The sequence below is a fragment of the Fundulus heteroclitus genome, chromosome 1, assembly GCF_011125445.2.
Source record: "Fundulus heteroclitus isolate FHET01 chromosome 1, MU-UCD_Fhet_4.1, whole genome shotgun sequence".
NCBI lineage: Eukaryota > Metazoa > Chordata > Actinopteri > Cyprinodontiformes > Fundulidae > Fundulus > Fundulus heteroclitus.
In genome coordinates, this window is record NC_046361.1 from 41,402,559 (window position 1) to 41,417,310 (window position 14,752).

At 45.5% G+C, this 14,752-nt stretch overlaps 2 protein-coding genes across 3 annotated transcripts in view; both read left to right on the plus strand.

The window, feature by feature from the left end:
- Nucleotides 1-8,286, plus strand: part of itpr3 (inositol 1,4,5-trisphosphate receptor, type 3) — a 68,119-nt gene extending 59,833 nt beyond the window's left edge. For both annotated transcript variants that reach the window (XM_036143211.1, XM_036143214.1), the window contains 9 exons: nucleotides 357-529; nucleotides 810-974; nucleotides 1,061-1,250; nucleotides 2,445-2,549; nucleotides 3,461-3,579; nucleotides 4,412-4,577; nucleotides 4,782-4,942; nucleotides 6,223-6,384; nucleotides 7,279-8,286. In XM_036143211.1, the coding sequence (XP_035999104.1) occupies nucleotides 357-529; nucleotides 810-974; nucleotides 1,061-1,250; nucleotides 2,445-2,549; nucleotides 3,461-3,579; nucleotides 4,412-4,577; nucleotides 4,782-4,942; nucleotides 6,223-6,384; nucleotides 7,279-7,395 (1,358 nt within the window). In that variant the 3' untranslated portion in view covers nucleotides 7,396-8,286. The remainder of the gene's footprint in view (nucleotides 1-356; nucleotides 530-809; nucleotides 975-1,060; nucleotides 1,251-2,444; nucleotides 2,550-3,460; nucleotides 3,580-4,411; nucleotides 4,578-4,781; nucleotides 4,943-6,222; nucleotides 6,385-7,278) is intronic.
- A 4,727-nt stretch (nucleotides 8,287-13,013) lies between these two features.
- Nucleotides 13,014-14,752, plus strand: part of LOC105917263 (myosin-7B) — a 35,671-nt gene continuing 33,932 nt past the window's right edge. Inside the window, exon 1 of the mRNA XM_036143219.1 lies at nucleotides 13,014-13,114. Within this exon, the coding sequence (XP_035999112.1) occupies nucleotides 13,076-13,114 (39 nt within the window). The 5' untranslated portion in view covers nucleotides 13,014-13,075. The remainder of the gene's footprint in view (nucleotides 13,115-14,752) is intronic.

Genomic DNA, 14,752 nt, shown 5'->3' on the forward strand with positions numbered 1-14,752 from the left:
GGCGGATCAGCCAATCAGCTCTCTCTGTTCAGGCAGATCAGCCAATCAGCTCTCTCTGTTTCCTCCATCTTCCTGCTTCAGACTCTGAGGCTCTAAAAGTTCTTCCTCTCTCCTAACATTTTCCACTTTAGCAGTTCTCTGAAGGCCTGACATGTTTAGTGAATAACTTTTTATCTCACCGAGGTAAAAATCTAAGACATTTCCGTAAACAGCATCACTAGGAGCTGCTTTTTCTCTGAGGATCCTCTGTGAAATCGGCTCAGGTGTTGAATGGTCTCCTGCTGTCCTGAAATCATCCTCCTAGTAACAGTGTGCAGACGTCTCCCTCAGCCAGGTGTTGGTCTCTACCTGTGCAGGAGCCATCGATGACTCCATGCTGCTGATGCTGTTCTGGATCCTGACCGGACTCTCCGTCCTGGGCCTGGTCTCCAAGCAGTACGGCCTGCAGCCGCTCACGCTGGCGCTGATCCTCCGGTCCATCTACCATCTGGGCATCGGCAACACGCTCATCCTGCTCGGGTCGCTCAACGTGAGAAACGACTCACTGCTGAAAAGTTCTGGTCCAGTCCTGGTTCCAGGCTTTCTTAATCAGCCTCTCGTTCATTCTTATTGAAGAAGTAACTCTGTGTCTCAGCATTCCTTATATTTAATCGTCAGGCTCTTTGATTTTGGCTAATTGGGCGAAGAACGGACAGAACTGACTGGATCAGAAGTTTTTTAACAGAACTTTTGCTCGTTTCCTGGGAACTTGTCAGTATAGGCTGAAGCTGTGCTCCTGAAGCTCCTAACCATGGTGTCTGTGTCTCCAGCTGATCAATAAGGTGGTGTACGTGGTGAGCTTCGTGGGGAACAACGGGACCTTCATCATGGGCTACAAAGCCATGGTGATGGACGTGGAGTTCCTCTACCACCTGGCCTACGTCCTCACCTCCACGCTGGGACTCTTTGTCCATGAGCTCTTCTACAGCATCCTGGTAGAGCTCTCCCTCCTCCTCCTCCTCCTCCTCCAGGTGCTCCTGTCAGGAGGAGGCCCGCCGCTGACGGCTGTTCTTCTCTGCAGCTCTTTGACCTGATCTACCGGGAGGAGACCCTCTTCAACGTGATCAAGAGCGTGACCCGCAACGGCCGCTCCATCCTGCTGACGGCGCTGCTCGCCCTCATCCTCGTCTACCTCTTCTCCATCCTGGGCTTCCTCTTCCTGAAGGAGGACTTCATCATGGAGGTGGACCCTCTGCTGCAGATCTCTGCAGGTACGAGCGCCGTGTTGGACCACAGAACCGGGCTTTCAGGAGCTCAAGCGGTTCTGTTCAGTGTAGCGACAAACGGATCCGATTCTTCTTGAGTTGAATTGAAAAACTTTATTGCAGAGGTGTCAAACTCATTTCTATATGGGGCCACTTTGGCATCATGAAGTCATGAAAAGGGCCGGTTGCACGTGTATAGACGATACTTTTCATTTCATAATTTCATTCCAGTTCAGATAGAAGTATAAAAAATGCACAGTAACATAAAAGTAGCACCCTTAGGCCCAGTTTAAACAGTTTATCTGCAAAAAAAGATGATATTGTGGTGAGTTACACTTACAGGAGGCTCAGTTAGCCACTTTATACACTTTAAAAGGATATATGCCTCTACTTTATGACATGATATGCTTTTTTTTTGGCTCTTGAGGGCCGGATAATTTACCTTGACGGGCCGGATTTGGCCCGCGGGCCTTGAGTTTGACACCTGTGCTTTATTGTCTCAGAGAGTCAATCTGTTTGCAGAGATAAACCCGTTTAGAAGATTATATCAGAACTCCAAGCAGCACATTTCATGTAGAACCATCTAAACAGGACTTAAACAGCTCCGGTACCGGGTTGTTCTGGCCATTCGGGCCTCAGTGAACCTCCTTCCTGGTGGTGGAAGCCTGAACTGGGTGTGCAGACGAGGCCCGATTCAGTTCCTTCATATCAGAACCACAAATCTTTGAAACACCGTTCCAAACGTTCCGACAGATTCAATAAAAGACAGAAAAGACATTTTATTGTCCAGAGTAGCGACCCGATTCTGGTTCCGCCACCAGTGGTGGTACAAAGCAGAGAACCAGTGAATGGACCGGTCTGAAACTGGACCGCGGTCCTCCTCGTCCTGCAGGAGGCTGACGGTTACAGAGTCGTCTGCAAATGTGACGATAAACTTTGACTTGATTTGGTTCTGACACAAAAACTTCAGGGGCGGCGACACACATCCCTGAGGAGCGCCAGTTCAGCCCATCACGGTTCTGATGGAGGGTCCAGATTGGTTCTGGTTCTGGTTCTGGTTCTCTTTAGGACGTGTAGGTTCTCATCTTATCAGGAGCTAAGTGTCTGTAGGGCGTGTGTTTTGGTTCTGGGCCAGCAGAGCCTGATGAGGACGATCAGAACCACGGTTGTACTGGTGGGTCTCTGTGTTCTGTTGTCCAGATCCGCAGCAGACCGAAGCCTCGCAGGATTTCCTCAAGTCGTGCTCAGCAGACGGAGTCAGCTGCACGGATGAGACCAGGGTGGAAACGGTGGCTGAGGAGGAAGGTAAGAGCTGCACAGGTCCGCCTCTCAGAACCAGCTGAGCTTCTTCACCGCATACAGAACCGCTCTGAGGTTCTCCAGCAGGGATTTATGCTAGATCTGCAGACATGTGAGCGATGCCTGGAGAACATCATGCAGCCTGTTGGTTCAGAGATAAAACCACCTTGGTGTTAAAAGGGTAAAGGCTGAGTGAGTCCGAACTGCTGCCGACATCATCAGGCTGCAGGAATCCTCCGGTACCAGAGTGGTATCAGCGCTGGTACCGGAGTGGTACCGTCAGATCCAGATCTCTTCTGCTCTGCAGCCGTTTCTGACATCGTCTAGGGAGAAACCAACACCATGTTCAACCCCTGAGAAACGCTGTCAGCTCGTCCTGTTTGGACCCAGAGAAGCACGGGGAACACGTTCTGGATGCCGCTAGTCGCACAAATTTCTATTTAAAAAGAGCTTTAAAAGATAAATGACAAACATACTAAAATTTTCATTTCAATTTAGAATCAGAACTTCTGGGCTAAAAAAACATCCTTTAGTTTACGTTAAAACTAAGAGAAAGTTTGGGACCTTCAGTTGAATATTTCTCACAAGGAATGCTACATTTCTACCATTTTATACATTTATTATTAATTAAATTATTGCACTAATGATTAAATGCAGAGTTTGTGTTTCAGAAGCTAAAGTGAAGTCATTAAACAAATGATGAAATATTTCCAGCAAGTCAAGCTGAACTTCCTGAGACGATATTTGTAGAGATTTTAGTGGAATCGATCGTCTGAAAGACGCCGGCCGCTGATATCTGCAGCAGTCCTGCTTTTCCTCTCACCGCTGTAAATATTAATTAACGGAAGACGAAAACCTCGGCCCGGCCCACCCTGACCTCAGGCTGGGACTAACGGCGGCTCGTTTCTGTTCCCCAGAGGAGCCCAACACGGAGCGGGCCTGCGACACGCTGCTCATGTGCATCGTCACCGTCCTGAACCACGGGCTGAGGAACGGCGGGGGAGTGGGGGACGTCCTCCGCAAGCCGTCCAAGAACGTAAGGTCAAAGTCTGCAGGTCCAGCTTCCAGATGCATCCCCTGGTTTAAACTATCGGGTCATTAACGAGGTTCTGCAGAACCGTACGGCTGAGACGAGTCGAAGGGGACGAAGCGGAGACGTGAAAGCTGCAGGACATAAAGAAAGCAGCTCAGGAACATCTCTGGTAGTCATGTGACCTCCTGGGTTTAGATGAAGGTGTAGACAGGTTATCCTGCTGCAAGATAAAATATGATTTTATTACATTATGTGATCATATATTAGAAAGCAGGACAAATACAACCTAGTTTTTCTTTTAAATTCAACTAAAATCAAAGCAACAGGTAATATAACAACAATGTAGATTCCTTAAAGCTTCCTGAAGCTGCAGCCGTTTGCAGTTCTGCTCCTTTTGGACCGACTTTGTCCTGAAATGTCACCGTGTACCGTTGGAGGTTTAGAGCTTCAGATCGTAGCTGTTTATCAGAGCGGGGCTTTAATCTGCATGTTTTCTGCTGTAGGAAACATTGATAGGAGAGAAACAGGGATCCAGTCATAAAATACGCTAAAACCCAACTTTCTATGATTTAACCATAACTATAGAGATAGCTCAGGGTAACATGAGCCACTCTGACTAGAAGCTTTGTCACAAAGGGAAGTTTTAAGATTAGTCTTAAAAGTATAAAGTAACCTTCTGCTGGTTATTGGTTAACAGTATCAGCTGCCAGCAGCGAATGAGTGAAACAGGATGTGACTTTAGACACTCAGGTGTTAATCTGTGGATGCACAGCTCAGAAGCACTGAGCGGTTCCTCAGAGGTCCAGAGAGGCTTTATTTCTGCGTCCTGCTGCAGGAGCCGCTGTTTCCGGCCCGCGTCGTCTACGACCTGCTCTTCTACTTCATCGTCATCATCATCGTCCTCAACCTGATCTTCGGCGTCATCATCGACACCTTCGCCGACCTGAGGAGCGAGAAGCAGAAGAAGGAGGAGATCCTGAAGACCACGTGTTTCATCTGCGGTGCGTAGAAACCTCCGGGCCGCCCGGGTTCTGGTTCCAGGGCCTCCCGGGTTCTGGTTCCAGGCCCACCCGGGTTCTGGTTCCAGGACGACCCGGGTTCTGGTTCCAGGACCGCCCGGGTTCTGGTTCCAGGACCGCCCGGGTTCTGGTTCCAGGACCACCCGGGCCGGGAGCAGAAGCTCTGAGTGTGTCTCTGTGCTGCAGGTCTGGAGCGGGACAAGTTTGACAACAAGACGGTGTCGTTTGAGGAGCACATCAAGCTGGAGCACAACATCTGGAACTACCTGTACTTCATCGTCCTGGTCCGGGAGAAGAACAAGACGGACTACACGGGACCGGAGAGCTACGTGGCCCACATGATCAAGGTAGAGAACCCGCCCGGCCGGCTCAGGCCCGGCTCAGGCCCGGCTCAGGCCCGGCTCAGGCCCGGCACGCTAACGTTACACTAGTGTGCCGTGGAAAATGATCCAATTTCACCCAATTGGTCTAAAATGATTTATTTGTAAACGGATGAATTATTATCTGTAAATAATCAGCCAGTGTCTGTGCTGTAGCAGTGACTGGCGGCGTAATCACGTAATAACTGCTCACCACTAGATGGCAGCAGGTGGTGAATTGTACGTTAAGACCAGAGAATTAGTGATGCATGGATGTGATGGTAGCGATGAGAGCAGGACTGTGATAACGGCGATGAAGAAGTGTCAGTGAAATGCTAACTCAGATCTGGACCCGGGACAAAATTAGGACCCAGATGAAGGTTCTAGTATCAGTGGATGTCAACAGACGGCAAATACTGTGAGAGTTACATTTAATTTTGATTTACTTTCACCGGTGATGCAGTGACAGCGACTCCGCTGTGCCTGGTATGCAGTGATGAGCTTTCCAACAGCGCTCTGGTGCCCAAAAGGCTTAAACGCCATCTCCAAATGAAACTAAGCGAGTAAAATATACTGAGATTTTGTACATGCAACTTTCCCAAGTATTATTGCTTCTGTCAGAATAAGCATTATTGTCTGTATTCCTGCTAACAGAATGCTTTTGGACAGAATAAGAGTTTATAAAAGTGCTCTTAAGTTTAAGAGCACATTGTTGTGGCACTGCTCCAGCTGTATTTCTGAAGTGGACAAATTTATTTCTACAGCATATTTCAGTACAAAGGCAACGCAAAGTGCTTTACATGATTAAAATATAGGAAAATAAAACAGAATAAAAGCAAGTTGGAATAAAATGTAGAAACAAAATAAATACAATATGGGATAATAGAAACTAAAATGAAATATAAAAAAAAGTTGGACTACAAAGTTGAACTATTGATGTTTTAGTCATTTCAGTCTTTTAGGCCCATACTTTTCATCATGAAATCAAACTTTCCACCCTGGAAAGTGCGCTTTTTATTTAAAAGAAGAAAAATAAAAGATGAGTTTATTTGATTCCTATTCAAGGCACTTTGATAAGAATGACCGTATTGTTAATATAGGCGGCTACAGAGTATCAGTTGTTTAACATTTCTTTGTGTGCCTCGTGATTTCTTCCAATGAAAACAATATACCTTGGGTCAAAAAAGGTTGAGAAACAGTGCATTAAGCTATTAAGGTTGTAATTTAGGGTTAGGCCCGGTGCCCTAACCGTCTCCTGGCTGTCGCAGAACAACAACCTGGACTGGTTCCCGCGGATGCAGGCCATGTCCCTGGTGGTGACGGACGGCGACGGCGAGCAGAACGAGATGCGGATGCTGCAGGACAAGCTGGGCTCCACCATGAAGGTGGTGATCACGCTGACGGGGCAGCTCAACGAGCTCAAGGAGCAGGTAAAGCTGCGTCTGAGGAACCGTCCACATGCTGCCAGCAGGGCGGCGCTGTTAGAGCATTCAGAACCGCCGGATCTGATCCTTCAAAGGAGAAATAAGAGACATTTCACGATTTTAGATAGAAAGAACGAGGTTCATACGAGGTGATGGGGAAATGGGGTGGAGGTAGAGAGGGGCGTGGCTTGTTTTGGTCTACAGACCGTGCTCGACAGCTCCACCTAGTGGTGACATTTCACTAAATGTTCATTTAAAATCCATCAAGTCATATTTTCAGAAAAAGTACCTTAGAGTCTCAGGGAGAAATGTACAATGAAACCTTGTGAGGTTAGAACCACAAGAAAAGGTTAATGTCCTTCAAGCTGATCAGAAATTTACGGACTTTGGACGGCTCCCGCCTCGCCATCGTCCACTGATGTCTGATAATGGACAGCTTGAAGGGCTTTATGCCTTACTTTACTTTTTATCTTTAAAACTATCAACAATTATTATTATTATTATTATTATTATTATTATTATTATTATTATTGTAGTAGTATTAATTATTAACAGTAGTACTAGTATTTTAGTGTAACTGTTATATTTTAAACACCTTAATACATTTACTGAATGAATAAACAACATATATATTACTATGATACTTTATGAAGATGAAGTGATTGTAATTGTGAATAAGTTCACACTTCTACCCTCTCCTTTGAAGGTTTATCACTTTGTGTGTTTATCGTAATATTTTTATTTTATATATTTTTGTGCTTTAAAACAATTAAAAAAGCAAAAGAAAATCTTTATTGTAGTTCAGGTCTCTGAACAGCAGCTCAGCCAGGCTTCAGTTATCTGAATTTAAATAGAAAACGACTCAGCGTCTGACGGTTCGGACTCCCTGTTTGTCTGCAGATGACGGAGCAGAGGAAGAGGAGGCAGAGGATGGGATTCGCCGACATCCAGGCCGGGGGGAGCGGCGCCCTGCCGCCGACCGCCGCCGGAGGAAACCATCAGATCTACAAGCCCTGATGAACCCGACCGGCGTCCAGCTGGACTGATGCTGGACTGAACCTGCAGCCGATCCACACCGATCTGTTCCTCAATCTCTGCCGTCACTCTCACACCAAGTGGTTAGAGAGACGTTGTCCGAGTCCAACGCTGCGTTTCTCATGTTTCTGCTGTTCTGGTGCACAAGAACTCCTACAAATCAGCTCAATAACTTAGCATAAAACCTGCTGAGTCATCATGAAACCTGCTGAGTCGTCATAAAATGCTGCTGAGTCGTCATAAAATCTTGCTGAGTCGCCATAAAAACCTGCTGAGTCATCATGAAACCTGCTGAGTCGTCATGAAACCCGCTGAGTCGTCATAAAACTCGCTGAGTCGTCATAAAACCTGCTGCGTCGTCATAAAAACCTGCTGAGTCGCCATAAAAACCTGCTGAGTCGTCATAAAATCCTGCTGAGTCGTCAGGAAACTTGCTGAGTCGCCATAAAAACTTGCTGAGTCGTCATAAAACCCGCTGAGTCGTCTGTTTTTGTGTGTAAATACCTTTTAGCAGCTAAGAGGATCTGCAGCTTATGGTTCCCGTGCCATATAAATTATTCAGAAGCGTTAAAAGGATCTTCAGGAAGCTGGAGATCCGGTTTGTAAAACACTGAGTTCAGTTTCTAGCAGCTTTGTGTAGAAGAAGAGTGAAAATCACTACATTTTAAAAGGCAAGCTTTTTAAAGCAGAGAAGGAAACATTTTTCCATGAATTTTGTGTGGATTTTGCTAAATTACCTGAATTGTTATTATGTGAAGAAAATGTTCTTATTTTAAAGGGAAGTTGTGGCTGAGAAAGAAAAATGTTTCAGACGATCAGATCATGTTCTAATAGTGTAAAAAGTTTTCTTTCCTCAAATAAAACTGTTGCTCAGTCAGATTTCTCCAGGCTTTTTCTTCTCCGTCTCTGAAACGATCAGGCAGGTTTTAGGCTGGAAAGCTGCATCTGCAGGAGGGACTGCGGGTCGCCACAAACACCAGAACCAGCCATCCTGGTGCCCTCTGACCCTGTCCTTTGAGCAGGGCAGTTCTGCAGGGACCACAGAGCTGTGCAGAACCAAACCTGGTCTGAGCCGTCGGGGGGGAACCGGCCCATCTGTGGGTTTCTCTGGCGTCTCTGAGCTGCTCTGCTGGCCTTAGCTGCTGGTTTATTCTGGGAACCTCCGGGCCTGATGGGTAGCTGACAGCTGCCCCGTCTGGCTGGTGTGTTCGGGGTTTAACCCACAACTGCTGCTTGGTTTAAAGGCTTCATGAGGAACCAGATAGAACCCCTTTGATAACGCATCAGGAGTTCTTCTCATGCTGTGGTTAACCGTGTCGCTCTGCTGAGCAGCTCTGAGTCACACAGATGACATTTATAGGTTTATTTTTACTAAAACAGCGTGCAGACATTTGCTAAAACATCTGATTATAGTATGTTTCTAATGTTTTTAATGTGTGTCTAATATGTTTCTAATGTGTCTAATATGTTTCTAACATGTTTCTAATGTGTCTAATATGTTTCTAATGTGTCTAATATGGTTCTAATGTGTCTAATATGTTTCTAATGTGTTTCTTAATCCTAACAACCTGAGCAGAGTGATGTCCAGCTCACCCAGAGCCTTTTCAGACTAACTCAGGATTTAACTGATCTTCAGGAATCAGTTATCTGACAGAAAAGCTCCTCTTTAGCACCTAAGGATGAAGTTCAGCTCCAGGAAACTTTGTTTGTGCCATTTCAGCGTCTCAGATAAAAGACGTTGAATGTGAGAAAAAGACGACCTGAGGAATCACAGCAGGCAGTTCTTAAAAATGATTTCATTTCCTGGAGAGATGAACCGGGTCTGGTGTGAAAGGTTGCTGTCCTCCTCCTTTCATCATCCATGGACTGATTAACACATCCTTCTGGTTCTGATCCACAACTCAAACCCCGCTCTGATTACTGGCAGACCTTCACGATCACCAGATCCCTCAGACAGAACCTGTCTGACAGCATGAAGTAGGCCAAAGGATCGCTCAAGCTCACACTGCATGCCCCCATCTAAATAAATCAAGTACCTGTCTCTGGCATCCATGAGTCTGGTGTTTCTAAGTCTTTGGGAGAACCACAGAGAGAACTATGATCCACAGATGGAGAACATGTGGAACAGTGGAGAACCTTCCCTGGAGTGGCTGAGCTACCAAAGGTGCTCCAGGTGCTGGTTGCCAGTTCACCTGTGAGGTCTCAGATGAAACCAGAACATCTCCACTCGGCTCTGCCCGCTTTTCGAGCGTTTTCATACCTGGATGGTGGCGGCTTTCCTCGTGCCTCAGGAAGTACGACCGGAGCGCTGAGATGTGAGGAGACCAGAATGCTGTTCACTGATTGGCTGAGGAGCAAGGAGAAATGAGGAAGTCCAGGAACAACTGAGGAGTGATCAATATTAAGAGAGGGTCAAACTGAAATATAATTTTTCAGAAACCGTGCACCAGGTCTGAAGGGAGCACAGAAAAAGGACAACTTTCCGTCCGCAGCCAGGCGCTCTGTGTTTGTTAACCCAATCAGATCTGTTTTCTCTCATTTCACACTGATAGATGCTCAGTTTTAGCCCTAAAGAGTGTTTGGTTCTGGAAGTTGTTCAGGGCGGCTGATCAAACCGCCGTGTGCAGGATGTGGAATCAGAACCAGGATCTAATATCCAACCTATAAAAATAATTTCTCTGCATCCAAAAGTCAGCGGCTTTGCACTTTAAAGTCCTTCTTGTCGTTCTCACCGTGGCTAAAACCTCAGAAAGCCCTAAATCTGAGCTCTGTGAGGCAAACTGGAGCAGATCAGACAGCCTAGTCTCCCCTTGCTTCTTCATAAGGATGTATTTACATTTTTACAGTTTGTCACAGATTTCTTTAAAGTGTTAATGTCACAGTAACCGTGACGGCTGGAGGCGGGGCTAAAGTTTCCTCGCCAGCCGTCAGCGGGGCAGAGCGGTGCTGGACGGAAACTGGAAAACGCTGTGAAGGTAAAAGGTCATGAATCACCGATAAACAAAGCAGCGTCTAAAGCGAGAACATCAGCTGGAGTGTGACGATCCGGGCTGGCTTGTTGCTGCAGGAACCCTGAATTCTGCTGTCAGAAAACCCTGAAGGACAATGTTGGATCATCGGTTCTTTAGGCTGCAGCGATCCTCTGAGTGGCCTAGTTAAAGTCCAGACTTTGATCTGATTCAGATGCTGTTTTATGACCTCACTGATGCTGGAACCCCCCAAATAAGTTTAAATGAAACACTTCTTCACAACAGGAGCGGTTATGGTTTGTTTTCTTTTAGAGTAAATAATTAAAACCATCTCTACGTCTCTCTGTCTGTCTGCAAACCCAGAGGGATCATTTATAAATTTATAACTAAATGTTTGACTTTCCACTTCAGTCTTGCTCTAAATCACGCAGGCGGGAAGATCAGAACCTGAAAGCCACCAAACAAAAACCATCAGCTTCTCTACCAACAAACTCCAGCGTTTAACTGAAGCTTCCTGCAACATAAAGTATATTTACATTTTTTTACATTCTCTTCAACTTTTACTCAAATGCAGACTTTGGTGCATTAAAACCTGTATTGAAATGTCATTTATAAAAATTAGCTAAATGCAGGACGTGGTTTTTTTTGACTGTACCAAATCCTGCTTTTATTGCTGAAAATAGACTTTTTTTTAATTTTTCAGTTGAGTCGAAAATAATTTGTAAACTGTCCATCTTTTAATGCGGCAAATGTCAAAACCCTTTTTAAGTTTTGGGTCTACAGTGATTTAATAATCTTTGTACAGAAAATCTGACTATTTAATTCAATTATTGCATGCCCATATATTGTGGAGCAGGTCTAAAAACTATTTTAAATCCCAACACACTGTTTGGGTAATTTTAGTTGTTTTTAAAGTAAATTTTTGGTCCTCCAGTACTTTTGACTTAATAGTTTTGGCCAACATGAATAAAAGTTTGGACACCCCTGGTCTAGATCAGAGGTCAGCAACCTTTACAGTGTAAAGAGCAATTTTTCCTACAGTCCACTTGAATTAAAGTCGTTCAGATCCGCAAATGTTGCCTGGCCTTTTGAAAAAAAGACAAGATCTACTGTAGGAAATATGTTGTCATCGTTTAGGAAACGCCCTTTAATGTCTATTTAAAAAAAAGAGGATGGACAGGATGTTGATATTTGTGGATAATGATGTAAAAATTAATAGTTTTCAATATTATGAAAAAATGTAGATTTAAAATGAAATACTACTTGCACTTTTAATATCATTCCTTTGTGAAAATTAAAAGTTATTATTCTAAGAAAATTTATTTTCATTATTACATTTAAAAACGACAATAAAAATATAATTTGCAGCCAAAGTTACTGTGGAAGGTCCAAAGAGCCACAGCTGGCAGAGCCCCGAGGAATCTCTGCCCACCAGGTGAGTCTGAAGGAGCTGCAACCTGCAGAACGCATGAAGTAAAATAAAAATGTGTCTTCTCTTTGCTTCAGCAGCGGAGCAGAGGCCAAGCGGAGGCCAAGCGGAGGCCAAGCGGAGGCCAACGCGGCGCAGACTGCAGCCTCCTCCGCCCTGAGGCGCTCTCCTGCTGGCTGTCTGCTTCCTGAACGCAGCGCAGGAAGCAGGCGGATGGATGAATTATCTCAGCTCTGCTCCTCCAGCCCTCAGTGTTTGTGTCTGAGCTGCAGATCTGCAGGGAATCCCTCCAGCTGTTTGTGTGGCTATTCTGGGTTTACGCAGAGATTCTCAGGGATTGCAGGGAATCGGCTGGAGTTAGGAAGGAACGGTGGCGAACAATCGGAGGGATGAAGCTGACAATGGAGGGTTAGCAGACATCAGCGCAGCTCGGCTCACATGAATGATGTGTGTCCAGCCGGGGGGATTACTGGCATCTGTGCTGCATATCAGCAGTAAAGCTGAACCTCTGAACACAAAGACCCACCGGCAGCTCAGCCACAGACTCTGCTCTTCATCCCCACATTCATCATCCTCAGGCTCCAGACGCCAAACCCATGGCAGCCAGGAGAAGTCCCAGAATAATCCTGGTCCTGCTCCAGCAGCTCCCCTCAAACCTGCAAAGGTTTCTGTCCTACGCTGGAGACGCAGCAGGAGGTCTGCAGAGGAGCGTCGCTGCAGAAAAGATGCAGCTGGTGCCTCAGACCCCGACGCAGCATCACAGATTCAGGAAAAAATCATCTGAATTCATCTGAGCCAATCATTAATGGACCGTTTTCATCTCAGAGTTTCTCTAAAATCTCTCCAGGAAGGCGTTTATGTCAAAGTTTCAGTATTTTAAACATATAAAAATAAAGAATTAAAAGCTCCCAAGAAAAATTCTGCAGTCTGATCTGTGTGAACAGTTCTGATTTATTTCCTAAGACCTCTGAGTCAGAATCACCTTTTAAACTTTATGATTAAATTAGGCCACAAATCTAATAAAAGTTGGATTTGTTTTAAACTGCTGCAGAAAAAGCTGCCGTCTGGCTCACCGTGGCTCTCAGTGGGTCTTAACGGGTCTTAACGGGTCTCAGTGGGTCGTAATGAAGGGTGGAGCAGGTGGGGGGTGGCGCCGCGGCCCGGTTCCGCCCAGTGACCCGGTCCAGCCAGTGAGCTGCAGCCGGTCACATGCGGTGGAAACCTCTGCAGCTTTTAAGGTGAGACGTGGACAGACCGCCATCAGATGCAGAGAACGCTGAGGAACGCTGAGGAACCCAACAAGGTGAGTGCCGCCTGCTGGACTACATTACCCATCAGCCCCTCAGGCAGCTCCAGTGAGGAGAAGATGCATCAGAACCTGTCACCGCCTTCTTGTCCTTGGTGTGGAGGTCCAGGTCTTTAAGGCTGATTTTTATGGATCCTCCCCTCAAAGGTTTTCAGCTCAGACCCAAAACTGGCTGCTCGGTTCTGTAGAACCCAGGTTCCCCACACCTGACGGGTCAAACCAAAGAGCTGCTTCTGGGTTCTATGGGTTGTTCTGGGAAATATTCTGATCACAGGTAACTAGTTCTGTTCTGGTTCTGGTTCTGGTTCGTTTTGGCCCAGGTTGTGTTTTATAGGGAGCAGAACCCGTGAAGCGTAAAGCAAACCGATCTCAGGAATGTTGGGATGTTGTGAAGCTCCATGGTTCTCCTTCCTGGATGGAGATGTTCAGATGGACCAGAACCTGGTCTGCACTGATGGAGGCTTTGCTCCTCGGTGGAGTTAAAAGCTGAAGCTCTGGTTCAGCCCGGCTGACACCCAGAACCAGAACCAGGTCCTGGATATGAGATGAGGAGAGGAGCTCCATCAGGACCACCACCTTTCAGAAAGAGAGCAGAACCAGAACTTGTTGAAGGCTGGACTGCATCTGATGTGAAACGCTCTGAAATCACAAACCGTCTCATTAGTTTATGAGACGAAAATATTCACATGCTGGGCTGATTTTTATTGTCATGGCCCATCTGGGCTCAAATCCGGAATAACGGCCTGCTGACGTCAGAGAACAGCGCCCTCTGGTGGGGACTCTGCAGTAAAGCCAGAAATAAAATCAGCGTCAGTCAGATTCAGAGGAAAAATCCCAAAGATCGGTTTGAACTAAAGAGGTTCTGACAGCAAGATAAGGAGATTAGAAAGATTAGATCAACAGAACCCAGAACCTTCTGATGAGCGGTACGTTTTAGTCCAGTTTACAGCAGGATTAACAGATAACCATTTCTTCCTCTGTTCCTTTAATGTTCTTCAGAGTTTCCTCAGGGGTTCTTCTTTTTATAATTATTATTTACTATTATTATTATTATTATTATTATTATTATTATTATTATTATTATTATTATTATTATAAACTTTTATTTCTACAGGGGTCTCATCGAGACACATGTGTTATAAATAAAGATGCAGTGTATGATATAGTATGGTAAGACTTACTAAGATACAGCGTCACAACGTTTAAAATAATAATTAATTAAGGAACAAATAAATAAACATTTAAGAACAAGAGGTAGAACTTCCTGATATTGTTGCTAGATTTTTTAAATAGGAAATAAAATCAGCCAGAGGGCATACCAGCAGCTCAGGTCCTGATGAAGATGGTTCCAGGTTGAAGGTGCAGAGGAAGACGAGGCCGGTTCTCCTAAATCCGTCCAGACTGAAGGAACACGGAGAGGAACAACATCCTGGGATCCTAGACTGGCTCTGTTCAGGTGTCACGTAGGAGGAAAAATATAGAGGCAATAAGCAATAATAGGCGATGAATAAATAACAGTGTCTTCAGCATAGAGATGGACAGAAACCTGCGTGATGACCTTCATCATTCATCCAGTGAACAGGTGTCAACACTGACCCTGCACTGCAAAAACTTAACTAAAAATAAGCTGCATTT